Source organism: Artemia franciscana, chromosome 6 (genome assembly GCF_032884065.1).
Source record: "Artemia franciscana chromosome 6, ASM3288406v1, whole genome shotgun sequence".
Taxonomy (NCBI): Eukaryota; Metazoa; Arthropoda; class Branchiopoda; order Anostraca; family Artemiidae; genus Artemia; species Artemia franciscana.
Window position 1 is genome coordinate 60,001 of NC_088868.1, and position 22,751 is coordinate 82,751.

The following is a 22,751-nucleotide window of genomic DNA, read 5'->3' on the forward strand; positions in this document are numbered from 1 at the left end:
AGACAGGAAGGTGGTCAGAAATTTGATAATCCGTTACTACTCTAACATTTTGAACAGTTAAATTATGAGAAATGGCAACATGGTCTAGGTTTGACACACTGGAGGAGCTATGAATATATGTAAAATCCCTATCTTTTCCTACCACAGCAAGGTAATCACCAAAAAGATTCTTAATCAAAGAGGTACGAGATGATTGTAGAGAAGAAATCTCAGAAAGGTTGCAGTTGAAATCTCCAATTACTACACAAGAAAAACCCTGGCGCTTAATTTTAGATATACATGAATTTAGTTTCTCACAAGAAAGGGCAAAAAGACGTTCTGAACGCTCATCTTTATAATCTGTTGGCAAATACACGTTTATAAATACACAACTTTCAATTTATACTGCGAGAAAATTGTCGGACTTTTCGAATAGACTGGACAGAACACATGACCGAACAAACGTAGCTAGGCCTCCTGAAGGTCTTTCTCGGCTGCAGCTCTGCTTAGATGGAACTTTGTAGGTCTTCGTGGTATGATTCAATTCTAGCAGGCATTCACTTTGCACGGTAATAAAGTGCTCTTGAATGCACACTACACCATGTTCGACACTTAAATCACTAAGGATTGGGAGCTTCTCAATGAACAAGCCACTGATGTTCCATGAAATGAAGCTATAGCACTTGCTCATGATTTCTGTAGTTGCCTGTTTTTGGGACAACTAATACTGTAGCAGGTATGACCCGGCACTTTACACTCTACACAAAAAGGGAGTTTTGAGCAGGGAGCTTCGCGCGTGGAATTGTGCTCATGCGAGCCACATTTTGAACATGTTGGTGGACTTTCACAGTTGGAAGCTAGATGGCCTATCCTGTGGCAGTTGAAACAACGGCGCCGAAGGAAAACAAATTCTTGGGCTTGTAATCGTTCGTAGCCAATTCTAACCGAGTTTTCAAGGAAAACTTCAAGATCACTCTGCGTCTGAAAATATACTTTATATGTTCTCGACTTTCCACACTGGGTTACCTTCGTACATTTTGGTATTAATTCTTCGAGCTTCGAGTGATCAATATCCTCCGGCACGCGCTTGACCACGCCGATATAAGCAGATTCTTTTAATGAGGCATTTAGACTCGGGCTTGATGTTTTCATAATTTCAACTATTTTCGGTCTTAGTTCGAACGACAAGTTTCCACTCGTTTTTGGTGCGCTTTAATTCTGTAACGTCTTCCACAGAGTTCTGGCATATGGAGTCCAAGAAAACCTTGCGTTAGTTTGGGCCTTTAAGGTCAGTTGGTGGGTTTTTCACAATAACAGCGTATGACGGCTTTGAGGGGGGTGCACAATTTAAGGATTATTGACAGGGCTTAGGCAGGCTCATTTGAGGGTGGGTTAGCGTTTCTAGAGCACCGTCCAACTACCTAGACATTTCGTTTATTTTAGAAATAGCTGTGGCGCTAATGGCATCGCCTATTGCGGGAACTTCACAGGGGCTGAATATCACGAATTTGGGAATCTTCACTTTTTGCTTCGCGGCGTTTACTAAGGTTTTCGACATTTCGAGAATATTGTCCTCATCTTTGGCACGGATTACTACTCTATTAGGCTCATGAAGTTCTGTATGGAGAATTCGTTTAGCTAGTATAATTGTCTCATGGTCGTAGTAGCCTACCGCTGATTTGATAATTGATTCTATTTTAATGTCATCGCTAAGCGCTCTGCTAATGAAGTTCAATACTGCATTTAATATCAGTTTCTCACTCATCTTACGAGTCCCAAAGACAATCCAAAAGCATAGTCCGTTAAACCGGTTCTGACGTCACTTTTAATTGTATTTCTTATTTATAGACGTGCCAGGCTTCGTCTGTTTCTCATTAAAATTATCCAGAAAAAGTATCCAAAAAAGATTTAATTTCTTCGTCACTGAGTAATTAGATATAGCACTTTTAAAAACGTATCAAATCAATCTGTTGCGTCAAAATATGCGTCAAATTCAAAATATAATCACATTTCAACACTGGTCTTAACTGGACGAAGTAGTTCATAAATATCCAATTCAAACCAAATTCTTTTAGTTTGAACTGTGAATCAATATAATCCGATTATTTGAGATGTTCTCACTTTAAAAGCTAGTTAATATATATATATATATATATATATATATATATATATATATATATATATATATATATATATATATATATATATATATATATATATATATATATATATATATATATATATATATATATATATATATATAGTTACGCTTTCTGAAAGTGTAGTGCAAGAGGTCAGTTCATGTATATATATATATATATATGTATATATATATATATATATATATATATATATATATATATATATATATATATATATATATATATATATATATATATATATATATATATATATATAGTTACGCTTTCTGAAAGTGTAGTGCAAGAGGTCAGTTCATGTATATATATATATATATATATATATATATATATTATTGAGATGTTCAATAATATATTATTATTGATATATATATATATATATATATATATATATATATATATATATATATATATATATATATATATATATATATATATATATATATATATTTAGATATCTGTTTCTTTATCGTGTAAAGCATATGCTTTGTTTAACCCTTATTTCAGTTTTTATGATTTTTAGATGCTTTTCGATTTGTAGGTTGAGCTGTTTCCCGAAAAAGGTCGAGGGGTCGTGACAACTCGATATTTTAAGAAGGGTGAGTTTGTTTTAGAATACGCTGGTGACTTGATAGACATAGTAGAAGCAAAAAGACGAGAGGCTGTTTATAGCCAGGATCAGAACCTTGGGAGCTTTATGTATTACTTCCAGTACAAAAATGTATCCTACTGGTAAGATTCATTTCATTTCATTATGACTAAGGCCAAAAGGCGGATATGTTTGTTTCCAAAAATTTGTCGTTTTCCAGTAACATTAAGCAATTTTCCGTAAAAATTAGTTATTTTGGAAGTAAGATTTTTCTTCCCTTCCAGCTCCCCTCCTACCATTTTTCCAAAACAAAACGAAAATGTATACTTTCAAAATCAACAAAAACATATTATTCTGATAATATTAATTTGTTCATGACAAAGATTAAAAATATATTTGTTGGTTATCAAAAACAAGTGATTTGTGAGTAAAGGTCCTTCAGGTAGGTTCCGCCTTTTCCCCCCTATTTCCCGTCTTTTTCTCAAAATAACTTACTTTGAAAATAAACAAGTAAAATACCAAGGAAGTTATAATAAACACATTATTTTTTTTTTCATTAGACCCATCTTAGGTATATTCATACCTGAAAACAGCGATTTTCTAAGATATCTCCTTTGGATTTTTCAAAATTATGAAGCTTTTAAGGCAGTACCAAACTTTTGGCTGTGTTGCCACGTTGAACCATGAAAATCAAAAAGGAAAACTAAGCTGTTAAATGTGATAAAGATTTTATCCGTAAACATTCAAACATTAGCAACCCGTTAATTCTTTGGTTTTTTAACACTAGTTAATTTTTTAAGGCAACACCAATTTTTATCTGTGTTGCCACATTTAACTGTGGAAATCAATAAGCAAAACTAATTTGCTAAATTAGACAGCGCTTTTAGTCCGTAAGCAAACTGTTATTTTTTTTATTTTTTTTTTTAATAATAATTAATTTTTTAGTTCTTACCAAATCTTTTTTAGTGTTGCCGTGTTGAACCCGGGAAATCTATTAGAAAAACTAAGTTGTTGAATTTGACGTTGCTTTTCGTCCACAAAAATTCAAGCTTTAATAATTTGTTAATTTAGAAAACAACTACAACTTTAAAAGAAAGCTATACCTTCTTAAGCACTTTGTATTGTGGGTTTTAGTTTATTTTTAGTTTATTTTTTTGTTATTTAAGCACTTTGTATTGTGGGTCTTAGTTTATTTTTTGCTGATATTTTCACACACGTTTCTTCTTTCTTTTTTTTTTGTTTGGTGCCTGCTGTTACCAAAGACTATGTGCTTATAGGATATACGCCCTACCTAATTTTTTTCTAATATGTTTCTCTGACACTCAATCCTAATGAAATATACCGAAGTAAGATAAAAATATAATACTATAAAAACAAATTTGGGCTATGTATCTGCACATTAGGGAGGGGGGGGGGTAAAGGATAGCTCGTCTGCATGTCTAGTGTTTTAGGTACAATTGTTTTGCACATTATGTAGTAAGAATTGTTTTCTAAATTCACACTGTCAAAATACTTTACCCTCCCCCCTAATGTGCAAATGTATAGCCCAGATTATATATTTTGTATCTATTCTGTTACTTCTATTTGTTTTATCTCACGCCTAGCTGAAAGAAATTAACGAAAAAACCGGTTGTATAATAAGTCAATGAATACACAACTTGAGCGGTAAGGCGTTTATCATACAAGTAACAAAACTGATCTGCATAACTGCATAAGGGGGTTTATAACCTCCTTTTGGGGTAAGGGGGTTTATTTGCAACCTCCTTTTGAAGTTTGTATAACCTCCATAATTGTAAATGCAGGTTTTTCTTTGAAAATGATGTAGGCATCAAAATACCTCGAATAATTCAAATGATAATAATTCAAAGTGTTAGGAAGGGATATCTTATTTATCAAATTGTTAACAATGAAAATTTTATAATGAAGACGGAAGGGCGTATCGTACACGTGTTCATAAAATTTGTTTGGTTTTTATATTCGTTGTGCATAAAATTTGTTATTTCGCCCTCTTAAAAGCTCTTTATCAGTTATTGTTCACTTGGAGAACTTCTAAGAGGCATATTTGTTTCGGAAAAGGTATGATAAAAATTGGCGGTGGTTGGACATGAAAAGTCTATAAAAGTGAATTAAATTTAAAAGAAATGGTCTAAATAAAACAGAATTTTATTTTATTTATTTGTATGTATATTTGATTGGAAGTCAACAAATAAAAGATTCTTCGTACATTATTTTACTTTCTAATAAAACAGAAAAAAAAATCAGATAAAAACAAATGGATTAACTTTTAATTAAAAAAATAATGAAAATAAAGACTAAAGGGTAAAATAAGTGCAAACCAAATTAAAATGATTAACTAAGTGTGAGATAAATTGAAAAGATTAATTAAAGCAAGTATTCTTTATCACATTATACGTACTCTAATTTTTGGATGTTGATAGAAAGTTATCCAAGGAAAAAAACACCCACTTTCATGTTGACAGTGTTTTGTAAGTTAGCTATGACGGCTATTATGTAGCCTACATGTTATTCCAGTAAAAATTTATTGCGGTTAAAGTTGAACTAACTAAACTTCATTATTTTAAAAATTGAAAAACTATTTAATTAAAAAAATTAAAAGTCAATTTTAATGAATTAAAATAGAAATCTTAGGCAACCTTGACGCACACCATTACTGTGATGTTGAGGAAAGTAAAGATGCTTACCATGTTGGATTGGATCGGTTATCGACTTCAAAGGCATAGCATCATTCCTCAAATACATTTTAATTTTTTACAAATTATTTTTTGCAGAAACATGTAAGATTGTAACGTAATTTAACGAAAAAAAGTAATTAATTTTTGACTTGTTTTACATTCGCATTTAATTCTTTGAAAAACTTTAAAGTTATGTTTTCAGTCTCTTTAGAATGAAAATAATTGAACAAAAAAAATTCATCATCATTATAACTTTCTTTTACACATATTATATCATGGCATGTCCACGTTAAAGAAAACTATTATGATGGTCATTCTAAATTTACCATTCAACTTTCTCTGTAAGTTATTTCAGCTACTATTTAAAAAAGAACATTTTAACTTCTTGAACAAAAAAAAAACTGACAATGCTGTTTTACTTATTTACACATCTCCATATACCACTCACTCCTTCGCACTGCAGCTCATAAGTAATGCTTGAAAATATTTGTAAACGGGTTAGACACATAGGCACAATAGTACATGTACATAAAGCAAAAAAAAAAAATCTGCATTCATACTACAAGTGGATAGCTCCACTTACGAGAACGTCGATCAAGTGGATAGAGCTATTTACGAGAAGATTCATCAAGTGTATTTCCACTTCCGAGAAGATCGATCAGAGTTGGTAACTCCACATGGAGAAGATTGATGGACAGCATTACTTATTTAGGTTGTATTATTAGTTAAGACGGTGGATGCTGTCAAGATGTTAAAGTAGAATAGTCAAGGCTGTTTTTTTTTTGTTTTTTTCAAAGTCAATTTTTTTAGGAGAATAGAAAGATAAGTCTGCGAAGAACGTTTAGAATATTGGAAGTCTCGTGTATCAAGTATGGTCGTGTAAAGTGGGTGTTTAGAAAGACAGAGGAGGCTTGTTAGGCGTTTTCCAAAGTAACTGATTTTGGTATCTGTCTGACTGTCGTTTCTGCCATCCATCAAGGACCAAAGGAGAAGCAGGTGGTCCCTGAATGGGGTAAAACGAGGTCGTAAGAAAGAATTAAAGAAAAATTTAAGTCCTTGGATGGGTTTAAAGAGTGAAGCTTTGAGTAATTTGGGATGGGGGAGGAGTTTGTGCAGTTGTATTGGCCTCAGATGATTTGATGCTGCCATACCCACGGGCTGGGCCTGTGCCCCACGTTGGGAATCCCACGTATCGATACAAGAGCTGAATGTCTTCGTCAGGAAATTCATGTTGTATATCCTCATCGGTTTAGCTGAATTGCCTTATAGCTCACTGATTCTAGTGGAATTTTCTGGGACTATCGCAGAACCCTAGAACCCCAATACCCCTTAGCATAAGTTTCAGTATTATGGAACAGCTGAATATATTCCTCTAGGTAAACACCTTCAATGCCATCGTCAATACAGCTAAATTTTTTTGTAGCTAATTGATTCTTGTAGAACCTTTTGGGACGTTCTGCTGAATGGTAAAGCCATAGTCTAATACTTCTTAATATAGGTTTCAGTATTCTTGTAGCAACTGAAGGTCATCGGATTGGTATTTGTCTTGATTTTTTTCGTTAGTATTGCTTAATTTCAAGAACAATGAATTTCATTGTTTCTTATGGAACCTCTAGGACTCCCTCCACAACCTAGAGCCAGGGTTTGATACTTCTTTTATTTGTTTCAGCATCGACGCAACAGCTGAATGTCCTCGTCTTGGTCGTTTAGTGAATCACTCACGGAATGGTAATTTGGCAACACGGATTCTGGAGATAAAAAATGAGCCAAGATTGATACTCATCACTAAAAGGGACATTGAACTTGGAGAAGAAATCTTGTATGATTATGGGGATAGAAGCAAAGAAGCTCTGGCAAATCATCCATGGCTTGCTTTCTAACCGACACTTTTTTAGATTTCTCTTTTAGAATTAGAAAAGTGGTCTATCTCTTTTTCTGAGTAATTTTTTGTATGATGCATTTATAAGTCACTCGCGAGGTGTCTGTAAACTGCATAAAGCTGTTCATAAAAATTTTCCAAAAATTTTCAAAAAGTACTTTGCACTGTTCCGAAAGAACTTTTTTGATTTTCCACAGGAAATCAAATAATTTGACCAATAGAAGAACATGATGGAGGCTAAATTCTTAACCGGGAGAAACCCAGAGTTAAAGTACCAAGGACAGTAAAATCGAAACATTATTTGTCCACTTTACCCAAAAACGCGAAAACCGGTGCCTTAAAAAAATGCTCTTGCCTAAGATTTCTTGGTTGTTCCGTGACAGTACCGTCACCAGGTACCGTCATGACGGCACCATCACGTTTTCATCAGAGTTGTCACGCTAATTGACGAAATTAAATAAGAAAAACTTAATTAATTTAATTGCTTTAATCAACTTAATTAAACTTAAAAACTTAAGTATGATCTTATTTTTTGGTATTGGTTTAATGGTTGGTCACTTCTCAAGGAATAATATATTTTATATATAAAATATATTATTTTTAATATATATTTTACATATAGTACATTAGGTAAAATTCTAGTTTAGTGACTTCTTGCTATCTCGAGAAGGGTTAGGTTAGGAAAATGAAACTTTCAGGGATGGGTCTACAGGCTAAAGTATGTGCTGGGAAGGTATTTTGAAGTACCTACTTCCTCTCCTTCTCCCTCTAGAAGGCCCTGAAATTTGCCTACATGACAGGTCTATACCTATTGAAATTTTGACAAAACAACATTTTACCTTAATTTTCAGTTACTAGTTGCTTTTTCTCTGCCTTTAGTTCTGAAAATGCAATTCCTGTTATTTGAGTAAGATTTTGAGCCATATCAATGCTTTTTTTCAAACTTAAGGAAATGTATTTGCATATCTTTTTAAACCTTATAAAATTGAATTAAGCAAAGTTATGAATCTGAAAACAATTTTGTTGTACTTTAATTAAGCAGAAGATCTATTTTGCAAGGTTTCACTTTTATAACACACATATTTTTAAAGGTCATCAAAGGTCAGGGCCCTCTAGAGAGAAGAAGAAGTGGAGGTAGTTGCTTCAGAATACCTTCCCGGGACATACTTTAGTCTGTAGATTCATCCCTGAAAGTTTCATTTTTTTTAACCTAAACCCTTTCTGAGATAGCAAGAAGTCAATTAACTAGAATTTTACCAAAACAAATTAGCTACATTTAACAATGATTTTGTTGGTAAAAATTTGAACATTAAATACTCACTGATTTCCAAACATAACTGCAAGGGAGGGGTGAATCCCCGATATCTTGTGGAAACAAGAAGGCATCTGATCGAAGAATGTCCAGTTAGTATTAGACGCCGGCTCGAGCTATTTCATAATGTTATTGTTAAGCTGGAGGACATAGTAAGGAAAGGAGAAGTCCGACAGTCGGCAAGATATATGGTAAGGGTGAGAAGGCCGAACCCATCATTGCCCCCCCCCCCCGCCCAAGCATAAACGGAGCATAGTTTTGAGGCGTAGATGCAATGGCCCGCCCTGGAAGGCCTGAATCTTGACTCACTGATAGTGGGTCCACCCCTCCTAATAATAATAATGAAGATAACTACAGCTTCAAAGGAAACCTACATATTTTTAAGCTGTTGGTGCTATATATTTTTTACTTATTTACGCTGGTATTTCACCCGCTCTTTTGTAAATATAGCGCCCCTACTATGAAAACGTGTATCACTTTATATGTAGGCTTTTTCATTTAAAAGTGAATTCATGATTTTTCTCGTGTTTAAATATATATATGGCTGTCTAAGTTTTTGCTTAATTAATTCAAGCAATCAGATTTCAATTTTACTTTCATTGGTACTTAAAAACTTAAGTGCTTTTGTTAAGAGGTAAATAGTCTAATTGCACATAAAGCTCAAATTGTGTATATAACAGATTGTAGGTAAAGCGAATGTGAATTCGAGCAATAAGCTGTAATTCTTTTTTTAGTTATTTTTAGTTTTTGAGAGAGGAATTCAGTCTTTTTCTGTAGGAAAGTTAGTGAGCTGAAATTCTCGTTTGAATGGTCATAAATTTTCAGTTTTTTATTGCAAATCTTGTAATTTATAACTTCATATGGAGGTCTTTTTCATTAAAAATTAAATTCCTGATTTTTTTTTTTTTTTTTTTAAGATAGTAGAGGAGGCTTAACGTCGTTCGGTGAAAAGAAACAAAGTTTTTTTAATTTCATACGCAAAACAACTTCAATTGCGTTCGGAAGTATATAATGAAGTATCTTTATTCTTAAATTTGACGTCGATCAAACTTTTCCGTCAAATGAAATATTCAGTATAAAAAGAACGATAATTGTTTGTATATATGTTTCGTTGCAATGTGATTCGAAACATTTGATTATCTGTTTTTTTTTCGTATTTTTTCAATGACACATCATCTTGAACGAATGGAATTCGCTTTTTCGGTGTCGTCCCCTTGGCACATTTCGACTTTGATTTTGAGTAGGTTTCGGAGGCCAATAATTTTGAATTGTGGATAATAATTTTGATGTAAGATGGGATTAAACCTTTTTGCATGTTTACACCCAAAAAATATTCTGTACTATTAACAATAAAATTAAGATGTAATGTGGTTTTAATATTTGGTACATTTTTTTCTAAACTAAAACCCTAGATGAATTTTCCGAAAGTGGCATATCAAGACCGTTTGTTTTCATACCGGATAATGGTAGTATGTCAATAAAAAAGCTATCTTTACCCTGGTAGCACAGTGTATTGATGCTCTTCTCGGCAATACAGGGCTCAGGGATCGATTCCTGCTGCGGCAAGGCTGGTTGACAGGTCGGCTACATGTCCTTGTCTTTTGTGACATGTTCCATAGCCTTGTCTTTCAGGCCTTTTCTGACTATCAAACTGTTGATCAGTAATCACGAGAGCCGATTGTTGGATCAACAATAATTTTCTCGAGAACATCAATTGTTATTATTGTGGGAAATAAACGGCAATATTTTCAAAGCCAATTGAGCATTGTTTTACTACTTTCAATAAAAACTCCCGTAACGGGAGTTACATTTCTTCACTGGCCTTTAGAGGAAGAAGGGGTTGGTATTTCAAAAGGAAGTACCCCCTCATGTCTAATTTTAAGTAAGACATCAAACTAACAATAGATATACCAATTTTTATGAAAAATCAGTTGTTTTTTTCTTTTTATTGTACAAAAAAAAATTCCCCATGATATCTGGCGTTGAAATTTCCCGTTTCAACTTGACACACAACGATTTCAATCGTGGTTCGATTTCATCCACATTGTTGGTAAAGCAATGTCTCACTAGAACAGATTGGTTATCAACAACTTCATCAGAAGAGGCCTTTCAGGTTGTAAATCTAGTCGAAAAAAATTCATTGGCCCATGTCAAAGGATTAGAAAGATACCACAAAAGTCGTTTAGCTAGAACAAAACTTAGAATTTTTTATCGAGGGGGGGAGTTAGAAAAGTCAAATACCTATAACATTCAAAATCATAAAATATCGATGATTTATAGCTTTTCAGTAACTCGTTTACATGCAAAAATAATTACCAACTATCGCAATTGTTTAATTTCCAAAACTATCAACAATTTATTAACAAAAACACGCTGAAGAATATGTTTCTCTCAACACAATATACCCTCAACACTGTTTACAAAATCGATAATTTAATTTTTTTACAACAACTAGTTTATATGTAAAAATAAATTCTTATATAAAAAATACTGAACAAGTAACATATATATTTCATCGTATTCCCATCTGATTTTGTCGCAAACCTGGCGAACAACTTATACTAAATTCTCGCAAAATATTTCATGGTTCCATACAGTGAACAAATTTGATAATTTTATTTCGAAAGCGTCGATTTTGAGACCACGGCTGTTGCAGTTTCAATTTGAGTTCAGTTATAAAGAAAATATGTTTGTAATAGAAAGTAATTGGTCCTAAAAACCTATTAGGTCACATATTTTAATTTTAGGTAGGGTTGATGAGTATAGCAAATTTAATAATAAAAAAAAATATTTAACACGGCTACTTTTTTTACTACTATTACTATTTTACTACTACTATTTTTGTACTACCAAAGCACAAGTGAATTTTTGAGTTTGATTCTTAGTAAACTTAGAGACCAATTTTTTGCATGGGGGACGCCCGCTAGATTACGACCCTAAAATAGACATTTAAAAAAAGCTCTAAAAAACTACAGAATCAGTAAATTTTTTTACTGATTTCTTATTGATAGCAATGTTATAAATCGTTTCGTAAGGCAAGGCCGTACCCAGGGGAGGGTTTATGGGATTTGAACACCTCTATGAAGTTTTTGTCCGACCTGTAGAAACGCAATAAAATACATAGAATAAGCTTTTAATGCGTTTTTTTAAGTTATTAATTTGTAAAACCAACCCCTCCCCCAAACAAAAATGCCTGATATGGCTGTGTCGTAAGGCAAACCCTTAAGGTACCAAAGATATGAAAATCATAATTTTTTTTTTGCTCCTCGACCCATATTAGGTCTGTTCATACCTGAAAATCGCATTTCTCTAAGATCTTTCTTTGTTGTTTCAGAATTACGAAGTTTTTAGGGCAATTCCATATTTTTGTCTGAAATATTGAGTGTCACAGTGTCCCCGTCCATCCGAAAAATTTGGGCCCTGATTTTACAATGAGCCAAACTAAAAACTGCTATCTTACGGCAAAATTCACCTAGAAACTCAAAACAAAGAAGATGAAATTTTAATTCCTACGTTGTGGGATAAAAAGACCTAAATAGGAAAACGTAAAAGTACTTCGTCTAAAAATGTACTTGCACATTAATTTGTTTCGGCTTATTGTAAGTTGCAGAAGTAGTGAAACGCAAAAAGAGATGAGGCTGGAATGTGATATGTCCCTTACTTGCTTCGTGACCATTTAAAGGCCCATTCACAATGAGATTTTACGATCATCAAGAATTGGCTAGCGCTAATTTTAGTTAATCAGAATTTTATGACTGGCTGAAAAACTATAGGGGAAATTCTGATTGACTCAAATTAGCGCTAGCTAAATCTCAGCATTAGTAGAATCTCGTTGTGAATGGGCCTAAACGGACAGCTTTGCTACATCGGCTGAAATTCAAATTGAATTTCAAAATCGTTTTTAAGGCCGCGGTGCAGTTTTGCGCTTTACGGACAAACTGAAAAGTAAATCAACCAATCATACTACGAGAAAAGTATTTCTGGCAGTTTCGTTGGTCTTATTTCCCAGTTTTTCCATAAAACGCCAAATAGAATTGTGGAACAGCAACAAATTGAAAATCTTGCGAGATTTAGTACTAAATTTAACCACCAGGCTCAGTCCAAAAAGGAATTATAACAATGCCCAAGCCACGCCACAGTCACACCTGTCTAGGAAAATACAAAGACTTGTGACTCATCCACATTCTTTATAATCGTGACGTAATTTTTATATTAATTCTAATTTGTTCCCAAGCATTTTCCATTAATCCTGGTTTTTTTATGTCCTTGTAAGAGCACAGATATAGTAGAAGCGCTTGTTTTGTCTGCAATTCACAAAATGTATGTTCAACCTTAATCAATCGTTAAAATTAAGTTTCAAAGTTGAGCATAATTTACTATCATAAAAAAAAAGAAAAAAGAGATGACACTGCTGACTTTTACAGTCTGATTTTGCAGTTAACGTGGGGTTCACACTATAAATTTGAAGAGTTTTTAGAGCTGAAAAAACAGAACAGACCAAAAAATGGCGAAGATCTGGCCTCTATTTTTTTTCTGACTATATTTAGTACAATAGGATTCATCATTACTGGTAAGTTTTTCATAATTCTATTTATATTGACTAACCAGACCCGGGAACTCAAAAGTCGTTATTCCACTCGATATAATTTCTACAGGAGAGTGAAAACGCGAACGAACGTGTTACGGTTTTAATAATTGTCATGAAGGTTTTATGTTTCGAAATATATGATTTGGCTGCAAGGCTATATTTGCAACTAATATAGGTGGTAACTGCCTCCCCCCCACCCAACAACGACGCCCTTGTTGTTAGGTAACGAGAAAATAACTCATATCATTTGATTCTTTAGTTTTAGATTTATCCATTCGTGGAGCAATTATTTTACTGCTTCGAATTGTTTTTCAAGAATGATCTAAGCTTGTCTAAAAAAGGATATTCAGCATGTTTCTGGCGTATTATCCACGTTTCCATCTTTTAAAAATACAATACAAATTTCAAAAACGTAATTCGATATATCAAACTATAAAAAAACTATCGTCTTACGTTATATCATTAATTGGGAAAATAAACCTTAAGGACTTACTTTTTCTATAAGGATGTTTAGGTTTTATTTTTATTCTTTTTTGAAAATTAAATAAAAGTTGAAGCAGCGAATTGAACTAATTGAAAAATCTTGCTTTATTTTTAAGGCTGCAAATAAGTTTAGTATATTTATAATTTATGAATAAATAATTAAAGCAGTCAAAAAGAATAACGTAATTCGTAATTTCAAAAACGTTATTCCATCTATCAAACTATAAAAAAAACCATCGTCTTACGTTATATCATTAATTGTTGAACTATAGAAAGCTAACATACCGTAACGTGAGTAGGGAAAATAAACCTTAAGGACTTACTTTTTCTATAAGAATGTTTAGGTTTTGTTTTTTATTCTATTTTGAAAACCAAATAAAAACTGAAGCAGTGAATTGAACTAATTGAAAAATCGTGCTTTATTTTTAAGGCTGCAAATAAGTTTAGGTATATTTATAATTTATGAATAAATAATTAAAGTTTATTTTAAGTTAAAATAATTCAAGGTTAAGGCTATAAATAACCAGAGAAAGAATTACATAAACTCTCTTGGATTGCTTCAGCTGAAGCCTGACCTTACTGTGGCTTGGGCATAAGACTAATCTATCGTTTTTCCATAAGTTGTACTGTAGCAAAGGCATTAAAAGTTACTTTCTTATTATCACAAGATGGTAATTCACTTTGGACAATTTTTCTGATAGACTTTCTTGAAGCATCTGGCTCAAAGCCATCTACAACATCTACTGACGCCTCGTCCACCTTTGGTTTAGTCTTTTTTAGTCTTAGTGCATCCCGGATTCGGTTGCCGAAACTCCGTGACTCTGGACCTGTTTCTTGTGCTCTGACAGTTTGCTTGCCCCGAGCAGGACTTTTGCTGCGTGCTCTTCGCCGCATTTCAATAAAATCTTTGGTATTTTTAATCTCCGCGAATTCGCTCGGATGAACAGGTCCCGGATCTTCCCAGGACCGGGTTGGTGGGTAAGCAGCTTCCGTGATGGGCCAACTAGGAACTAGTGATATGTAACGACCTGTAAAAAAATACTGAATCTGTATTATATAAAATCTAACTTTAACAATTTTTAGCTTTCAATAATATTCGAAGTAAGTTAAAACCAGAAGTATCAGACTGGATTGATATTGGGATTGATTTATTAGAAATTTAGGCTCACTGGGCCACACACCAAACGCTAAAATTAATGGTGAGATTTTGTAATTAGTGAAAAGCAATCAATGAGCTGTAACCTCATGATCAATGAGCAGTAATTAGCAAGTAATTCAATGAGCAATGATACAGTATGTAATGATGAGTACAGTAATGTAATGATGAGTACAGTATGTTATGATGAGTACAGTATGTAATGATGAGTACAGTAAGTAATGATGAGCAATAAACAGTAATGAGCAAGTAATTCAATGAGCAGTAATCTCATCGCAATCAATGAGCAGTAATTCGAAAAGGAAAATAAAAAAAAGCCAAGAATACTTAATTAAAACAGTGACACAATCAAAGCAACAGCATAAGAGGTGTAGGTAAGACAAATGTGAATGAAATCAATTTCCTTCACATTAAATACCGAAGATTTTTAATATCCCTGCTAAGCATCTTCGGGTATTTACTTAACTGTTCTTAAGATGCTTAAGGGCAGTCATATATTTTAAGAGTACTTAAATATCTCTTAAGTATCACCGTGAGGGATAAGTATCACCCAAGTATCCTCTGTATTTTTTGTGAAAATGGCTCTATTAATGTTTTTATTTAGTTTTTATTATGTTTGTCCTTTTGTTCAATTTCGCATATTTATTCAATTTTGTATTATATTTTTTTGCATTGAAGACTGCTTCGAGGGCTGCTAAGTGGGAGTTTTCACACCATTCTCTGGTTTTCAGTGGTGGGAAATCATTCTTTGTTTATTTTATCTTTTTTTATGTTATGTTTATGTCTCAAAAATACATTTATATCACCAAACAAACATACTTTCAAAAACAGATATTTGCAACTGAGTAACATGCTAAGGAATGCATAAAATTTGCAAACTTAAAATGAGGCACTTGATTCAACACTCCTACCAAAACGAAAACAAGAGGGAATACAGTTGCAAATAAAATTGAGTTTTTACTTTCCTTCTAGACACTTGTGTAGATTCATAAATTAAAGCTAATTTACAAATCACATATGTTGTTGTGCTTTGTAAGATATAGGAAGTGGGAGGAATTCACAATTCTGAACAGTCATGGCACTAATAAAAGGAAAATGCTAGATAAATTTGCCTTAGTATTCAGATTTTTCTAACATTTTCCTTTTATAAGTAATATTAGTCACGGAGCCGTTTGTATTTCCTATATCTCATCTATACTTGCCGAATGCACAGCGCTGGATTCCTGTGATAGAATTCTATATACAATTCTATACCAGGGGCGCAAGAAGGGGAGCCTTGTGGCTAAAATCATCAATTTGATTGCTCTGACACTCTTGATGATGGTGTGGTTTGTCTTCCTTTTTCAACTGGTACATAGAACAAATTTAGAGTTCACGGCAATGAGGCATAGATTTATTCTGTATCTTTGGGCAAAGAACAGCCCGTATTTACACAATATTGTAATTAAAATAAGGTTTAGAATGCACTTATTAAAATTTGCTTCATGGATGTTCCCCCAGCTAAGAACCGATGCCAGGCTCTAGGACATATTTTTGTAGTAGGCTGCCTACCAAGCACTTTTTTGTGCACGACTTATGTTATAATTAAATAAAAAAACAAGTTTTTTTAACTGAAAGTAAGGAGCGACATTAAAATTTAAAACGAACAGAAATTACTCTGTATATGAAAGGGGATGTTCCCTACTCAACGCCCCGCTCTTTACGCTATCAATTTTTAACTCTTTCTCTCAACTCTACTTTTTAAAATAATGAAAAAATTTTGAAACTATTCTATGACTTTTAGGAGGTGTTTCCCCCTATTTTCCAAAATAAGGCAAATTTTGTCAGGCTCGTAACTTTTGATGGTAAAGATTAAATTCGATGAAACTTATATATTTAATATCTGCATAAAAATCTGATGTATCTAATTTGATGTATAAAAATCTGATGTATCAAAAATTTGATGTATCTATTAGCATCAACAATTCCATTTTTTAGAGTTTCATTTACTATCGAGCCGGGTCGCTCCTTACTACAGTTCGTTACCATGAATTGTCTGAAACTGATGCAGCAGCTTATCTTTCCCTGTTTCATGGATTATGAATATATAAAATACTATACAACATTATATTATAATATTAAATATTTTATATTATACATAAACTATCCACTTTATAAAATATTAAAACTTAAAAAAAAATAGTCTTGTTCTGAAAATTTTCTATGCCGTATCTCTAATTTTGAAATTGCACCAGATGCACGGCATTTGTTCATAATAAACTAGTTTTTTTACTAGGTTAAATTTCTTCTATATTTAGCATTTTTTTTTCAGTTCTTTTCTTGTTGAAAACATCTATGGTAAATTCCGTCGAAATGTCTGGATATTGTCAAACTATGCAAATATCATATTTTAGTCCAGTTGAAATAGGAGAAACGTTACAATTTTATACTATTTTTATTTTGCTCATTTTTTAGTTTCTTTCCAATAAAAACAGTCCTGGAAAATTTCATCAGAATGTCTGTATTACCAAATTACACAAATGTCATATTTTAGGCCCAAAGACTATTTGATATTATTTAAGCTCTAAAGTATATCAAAAATCCCTTGTGTCTAAAATTTAGAAATTACTTAATTTGAGAATATCCAAAAAACTTAGGAAATATCTGACCGCGTTGAAGGATTTTTTTTACTTAGCTTCGATTGTTTAGCTCTTTCCTATTGAAACGGTTCTGGACTATTTGGCATTATTTAGGTCCTAAATTCTATCTAAAAGTTCTTGGGCTTAAAATTTGGCAATTGCGTGACTTGACAAGATTCAGACAATTTAGGAAATATTTGACCACATTGAATGATTTTTGCTTAGCTTCGATTTTTTAGTTCTTTCCCATTGGAAACAGCTCTGGTGAGTTTTGTCAGAATATCTGGATATTGCCAAACTACGCAAATGCCATATTTTAGGTTCAAGAACTGTTTGATATTATTTAGGTCCTAAAGGATATTAAAAAGTCCATGGGACTAAAATTTGGCAATTACGTGATCTGAAAGTTTCAGACCAACACTGAGAGCGGGTGGGACCCTGAATGATTTGGGGACTCCATAAACTTCTCTTCCCTCCATTAAAACTATGGTCGCGAAGGCTGCTCGTATTGGACGGATTGCCAAAAAATGATGAAACAGGTGCCCTAATGGAAGAAACTTATAAAGAAAATTTATAAAAACCCATCAAAAATTAGTTTATATGTATTTTTTTACATTTTCACGAGTCATACAAAATTTTCAAGGGGGTTCAGACCCCAGAACCCCCGCCTCCACGTGGATACGGCCTTTATAACTAGTAAGGTTCCCTTCTTGTCTTGGTAAACAATCTTCATTTCTTCATGATTTTGTTTTAAACATTTTAGGCATGACCTCATCGATAATCAGGTATTTGGGTGTTACTGCTAGGACTATAATCAATATTAAGATCAGTCAATTAATAATTCAGCCTTAATTGCCGACTTGGCCTAAAGCTGGATAGAAAGTTTCTTATAAAAAAAAATAAAAAATCAAAGCTATTACGGTTACGTGACACATTTCAAGCTGATTTCTAAAGCTTAGTTGAAACTTGCATGATGATTCTGTTCCTTTTTTTTGCCCAAAAGCTTAATCTTGTGGTCAAAATAAACAAAACAAAACAGTGATTACAGTCAATTTAAACTTAATCTTCATGTTTTGGATGGCTATCATTACGCAAGTCAAACATATTGATGAAATAGCAGTTCTAGACGTGAAAGCATTAATTTGGCTTTCTTTGAAATATGTAATAGGATAAGTGGGACATAAATCTTTGGTTTAAAAAAATGTTTGACTTATTTTAATAAATTCCTTACGGGCCATTCTTTGTGATTGTAATAATGTGTTAGGACGTTGGGCTTGGTTAAGAGTGAAGTTTCGAATTCTTGAAATCTGATTTGCTCAAAACTTCTAGCCTAGTTGAAAAATGAATGATGATTCTGTTCCCTTTTTTCCTCCTCAAAAGCTAAATTTTTTGATGAAAATAAACAAAACAGGACAGTGTTTGCAGCAGCGTTGCCAAAACGGTGCAATTTTGGTTCGAATGGAGGGACTGGTACTATGTAGCAAATTTTGGGCATTTTATTGGACAATTCAAAGTTTATAAGACTTTTTTGGTTATATTCGCTTTACCCAGGTTTTTCTTTTCGGAATTTTTGAAACCCCCTCCCTGCTCACCTCTTAGGAATGCAAGCTTGAGAAGAGGGATTATGATTACATGCAAACGGGACACAAGAAGACATTTCCGTGAATTTCAAAATTTTCACAAGCGAAAACAACCATCCAATCAGAAATTATGGTCGCAGAAAAGGAAACTTACGCAGAATCCTATGATTGTACCACAAAAGTCTTTCGTGGGAAAAGTTCAATCATAAAACTGGTACAATTTACTTCGCAGCGTTGGCAACGCTGGATTACTGTCATTTTAAAGTTAGTCTTTGTGTTTCGAATGGCTATCATTACGCTGGTAAAAGTCAAACATGTTGATAAAACACCAGTTTCAGACAGGAAAGTATTAATTTAACTTTCTTTGGAATAAATAATAGCCCAAGTGAAACCTAAATCGTTAGTTTCAACAAAAAGAATGTTTATTTTATTTTGATAATGCAAAATCATATAGCTTGGACATATGTTTATAATGACTTTTCTTGCGTGTAAAGAATGTTTTTTTTTTTAAATTAGTTCCTTTTTTATTTTTGAGTTGGTATAACAGGATGATGTGACATACTTTACTTTTGCAACGGTTGTAAGACAGTGGTGTCACCTTTCTTTCTTTCATTTGGGCATTTTTTTTTCTTCTTCATTTTTAACGGGTTTCTGGAGTCCCAAATCTTTTGATTTGAGCTGATTACTCGTGATAATCAGCATAAGAGTGTTTTTTCCTATGTAGTTTGATTCAAATTTTTCTTCTCTTTTCCTGTTTTTTTTTTTGTCATTAAACCATGGAGAGGAAGGGGGTATCTATTTTAGTGTGTTTTATTGTTAATAATATATTTTTAATAAACAAACTTGAACTTGAATAAGCAGTCATTTTAACAGCTATTTTTATAACAGTAGAGCGGCGCTTGAACATTGGAATTTACTACAACTAACAATTCATTGCAGTTGCAAGCGGCTTGGGGCCCAACATAGCTATGAAAGTTGCTCCCCGCCCCAATCTATTCTAGCATTTATTCTTTAGCCCCTTCCCCCAACTGTAGGTTCGATTCCTTTAAATCATTTCTTATGACCTCTTCCCTCTCCATTCTGGGACGACCTGTTTTTCGTTTCGGATTCAATCCAAGAATGGGTTGTCCCCTCTGCAATCCCTCGCTCTTTACGCTAAAGTTTTCAATTGTTTTAAAATGTAGAACTGTGGCAAAGAGTCAAACTTTAGCGTAAAGAGCGAGGGATTGCGGAGAAGACAACCCATTTCATATACGGAGTAATTTTTGTTTGTTTTAAATTTTAATGTCGCTCCTTACTTTCAGCTAAAAAAAATAGTTTTTTTATTTAATTTCTGAACGTTTTTGAATTAATGCATGTTTGATTTTGGCTCTCCGAAAATAAATTATTAAAATGAAATTTGCATATTAATTCTTTTTTTTTGGCTAAATGGCTTTCTCTTAGTTTTGATCAGACGATTTTGAGAAATAAGGGGTGGGGAAGGAGGCCTAGTTGCCCACCAATTTTTCGGTTACTTAAAAAGGCAACTAGAACTTTTAATTTTTAACGAACGTTTCTATTAGTAAAAAATATACGTAACTTAAGAATTAACTTACGTAGCAAACTTTTATATTCTTATATTTTTATTATGTATATGAGGGGGTTTGTCCCCTCGTTAATACCTCGCTCTTTAAGCTAAATCTTAAGTTTTAATGCTACTCCTTACTTTCAATTGAAAAAACTTTTTCATGTTTATTTTTTAATTTTTTTTTATAGTAATGCTAGAAAATCCCGCGCCCTTTTCATTGAATTTCTCTTCCCCCATGACATATTCCTCCAAGGAAAGATCCTCCCATATAGCCCCCTCCCCTCAACCCCACCCCCAAACCAAAAAAATCCCCCTGAAAACGTCTGTACACTTCCCAATAACCATTGCTGTATGTAAACACTGGTCAAAGTTTGTAAATTGCAGCCTCTCCCCCTGGAACTGTGGGGAAGTAAGTCATCCCCAAAGACATAGTTATTATGGTTTTCGACTATGCGGAACAAAATGGCTATCTCAAAATTTTGATCTGTTGACTTTGGGAAAAAAATAAGCGCGGGAGGGGGCCTAGGTGCCCTCCAATTTTTGTGGTCACTTAAAAAGGCACTAGAACTTTTCATTTCCGTTAGAATGATCCCTCTTGCAACATTCTAGGACCGTAACCGTAATTTTCTCAGGCTCGTAACTTTTGATGACAAAGACTAAACTTGATAAAGCTTATATATTTAAAATCAGCAAGAAAATCCGATTCTTTTGATGTATCTTTCAGCATCAAAATTCCGTTTTTTAGAGTTTCGTTTACTATTGAGCCGGGTCGCTCCTTACTACAGTTCGTTACCACGAACTGTTTGATGATAATAGTAGTAGTAGTAGTAGTAGTAGTAGTTATAGATTCCTCACAACAAGCCCTCTTAGTTTCAACTTCACACACCGAACTGTTCCTACGATATTGCTGTTACATCCTTTTGACAACCTGCATACAGGGCGCGTGTTCTGATTCAATTCATCTTCTCCCCTCGCATTTTCTTGAAAGTTTCACCTTCATGTCCTTGGGGATAGTTGTAATAGTAGTTACAGTAGTAGTATCGATATTACTAGTAATGGTATTGAATAGCGGTAGTACTACTAGCAGCAGTAGTATTAACCTATTTCCTTTTGGTCAGTTGAACATCTCGCCCATCAAGTCCCGGAAGTTTCAACTTAATATAATTAGCCATTGCTATGACATTGCTGATATGCTCCTTTGATAACCTGTATGTTCATATACTTATTGAAATTTTCATCTCAATGATCTTGGCCCTGCAAGTAGTTGCAATTTAAGTAGTAGTATTAAATGTAGCAGTAACAGTAGTATTAGCAGTAGTGTGGCTATGTTGCCTTTTGGTGAAAATGTCTTCCTCTTTAAGTATTTTCTGAAAGTTCCAACTTAATACCCAAATCAATTCTTGAGATATGCTATTTTTTCAATATGCATACACATCGCGTCTTTTGATTTAGTTCAAATTTGCCCTTAATACTGTAAATGGAGTGTTATGGTAGTAGTAGTGGTGGTAGTTGTAGTAGTATTGATAGCACGCAAATATAGCCTTTTTGATCATCTCCCTTATTATTTCCTGAATTTTCCAAATTAATATATTACCGTTATTCCTGTGTAGTACCCTTTTGACAATCCGTATACGCATAACGTGTCTCGATTTAGTTCAACAATCCCCTCAAAAATTCTCTGAAAGGCTCACCTGAATACTCTTCGTCTTCTTGGAAAGTAAAGTTCAAACATGCATACCTTTCTCAACAACATATACTGTATGTAAACAATGAACGAATTGCCTAACTTACAGCCCTTGTCCTTAGGACTGGGGGGTGGCTGACATCCCCAATACTAGACCTTTAAACGATGCTGTTGGGTTGGACGGTGCTGGGGATTGTGTCCACCCTAAAGACATTGTTATGTGACTTTGGACTATTGGTTACAAACTGGCTATCTCACAATTTCAGTTGCTCTCCATCATGTTTGACTTTTAAAATGAAACTATAACTATACATTTCAAATCAAATGAGCCTCTTCTAAAGTTTAAACGACCACTCCTTCCATAAAAACCTTATATGCCCTTGGGGCATAACTTACAAGAATTCCAGACTCTGGGGCATTCTGTCCAACCCAAAGACCTTATTGTATGATCTTTGAGCCTTTTT

The 22,751-nt window shown here is 33.5% G+C and overlaps 2 protein-coding genes across 7 annotated transcripts in view; one reads left to right on the plus strand and one right to left on the minus strand.

The window, feature by feature from the left end:
• Positions 1 to 9,506, plus strand: part of LOC136027876 (N-lysine methyltransferase KMT5A-B-like) — a 30,948-nt gene extending 21,442 nt beyond the window's left edge. For both annotated transcript variants that reach the window (XM_065705292.1, XM_065705293.1), the window contains exons 6-7: positions 2,680 to 2,870; positions 7,090 to 9,506. In XM_065705292.1, the coding sequence (XP_065561364.1) occupies positions 2,680 to 2,870; positions 7,090 to 7,300 (402 nt within the window). In that variant the 3' untranslated portion in view covers positions 7,301 to 9,506. The remainder of the gene's footprint in view (positions 1 to 2,679; positions 2,871 to 7,089) is intronic.
• A 1,417-nt stretch (positions 9,507 to 10,923) lies between these two features.
• Positions 10,924 to 22,751, minus strand: part of LOC136027875 (uncharacterized) — a 78,725-nt gene continuing 66,897 nt past the window's right edge. For all 5 annotated transcript variants that reach the window (XM_065705286.1, XM_065705288.1, XM_065705291.1 and 2 more), the window contains exon 4: positions 10,924 to 14,710. In XM_065705286.1, the coding sequence (XP_065561358.1) occupies positions 14,286 to 14,710 (425 nt within the window). In that variant the 3' untranslated portion in view covers positions 10,924 to 14,285. The remainder of the gene's footprint in view (positions 14,711 to 22,751) is intronic.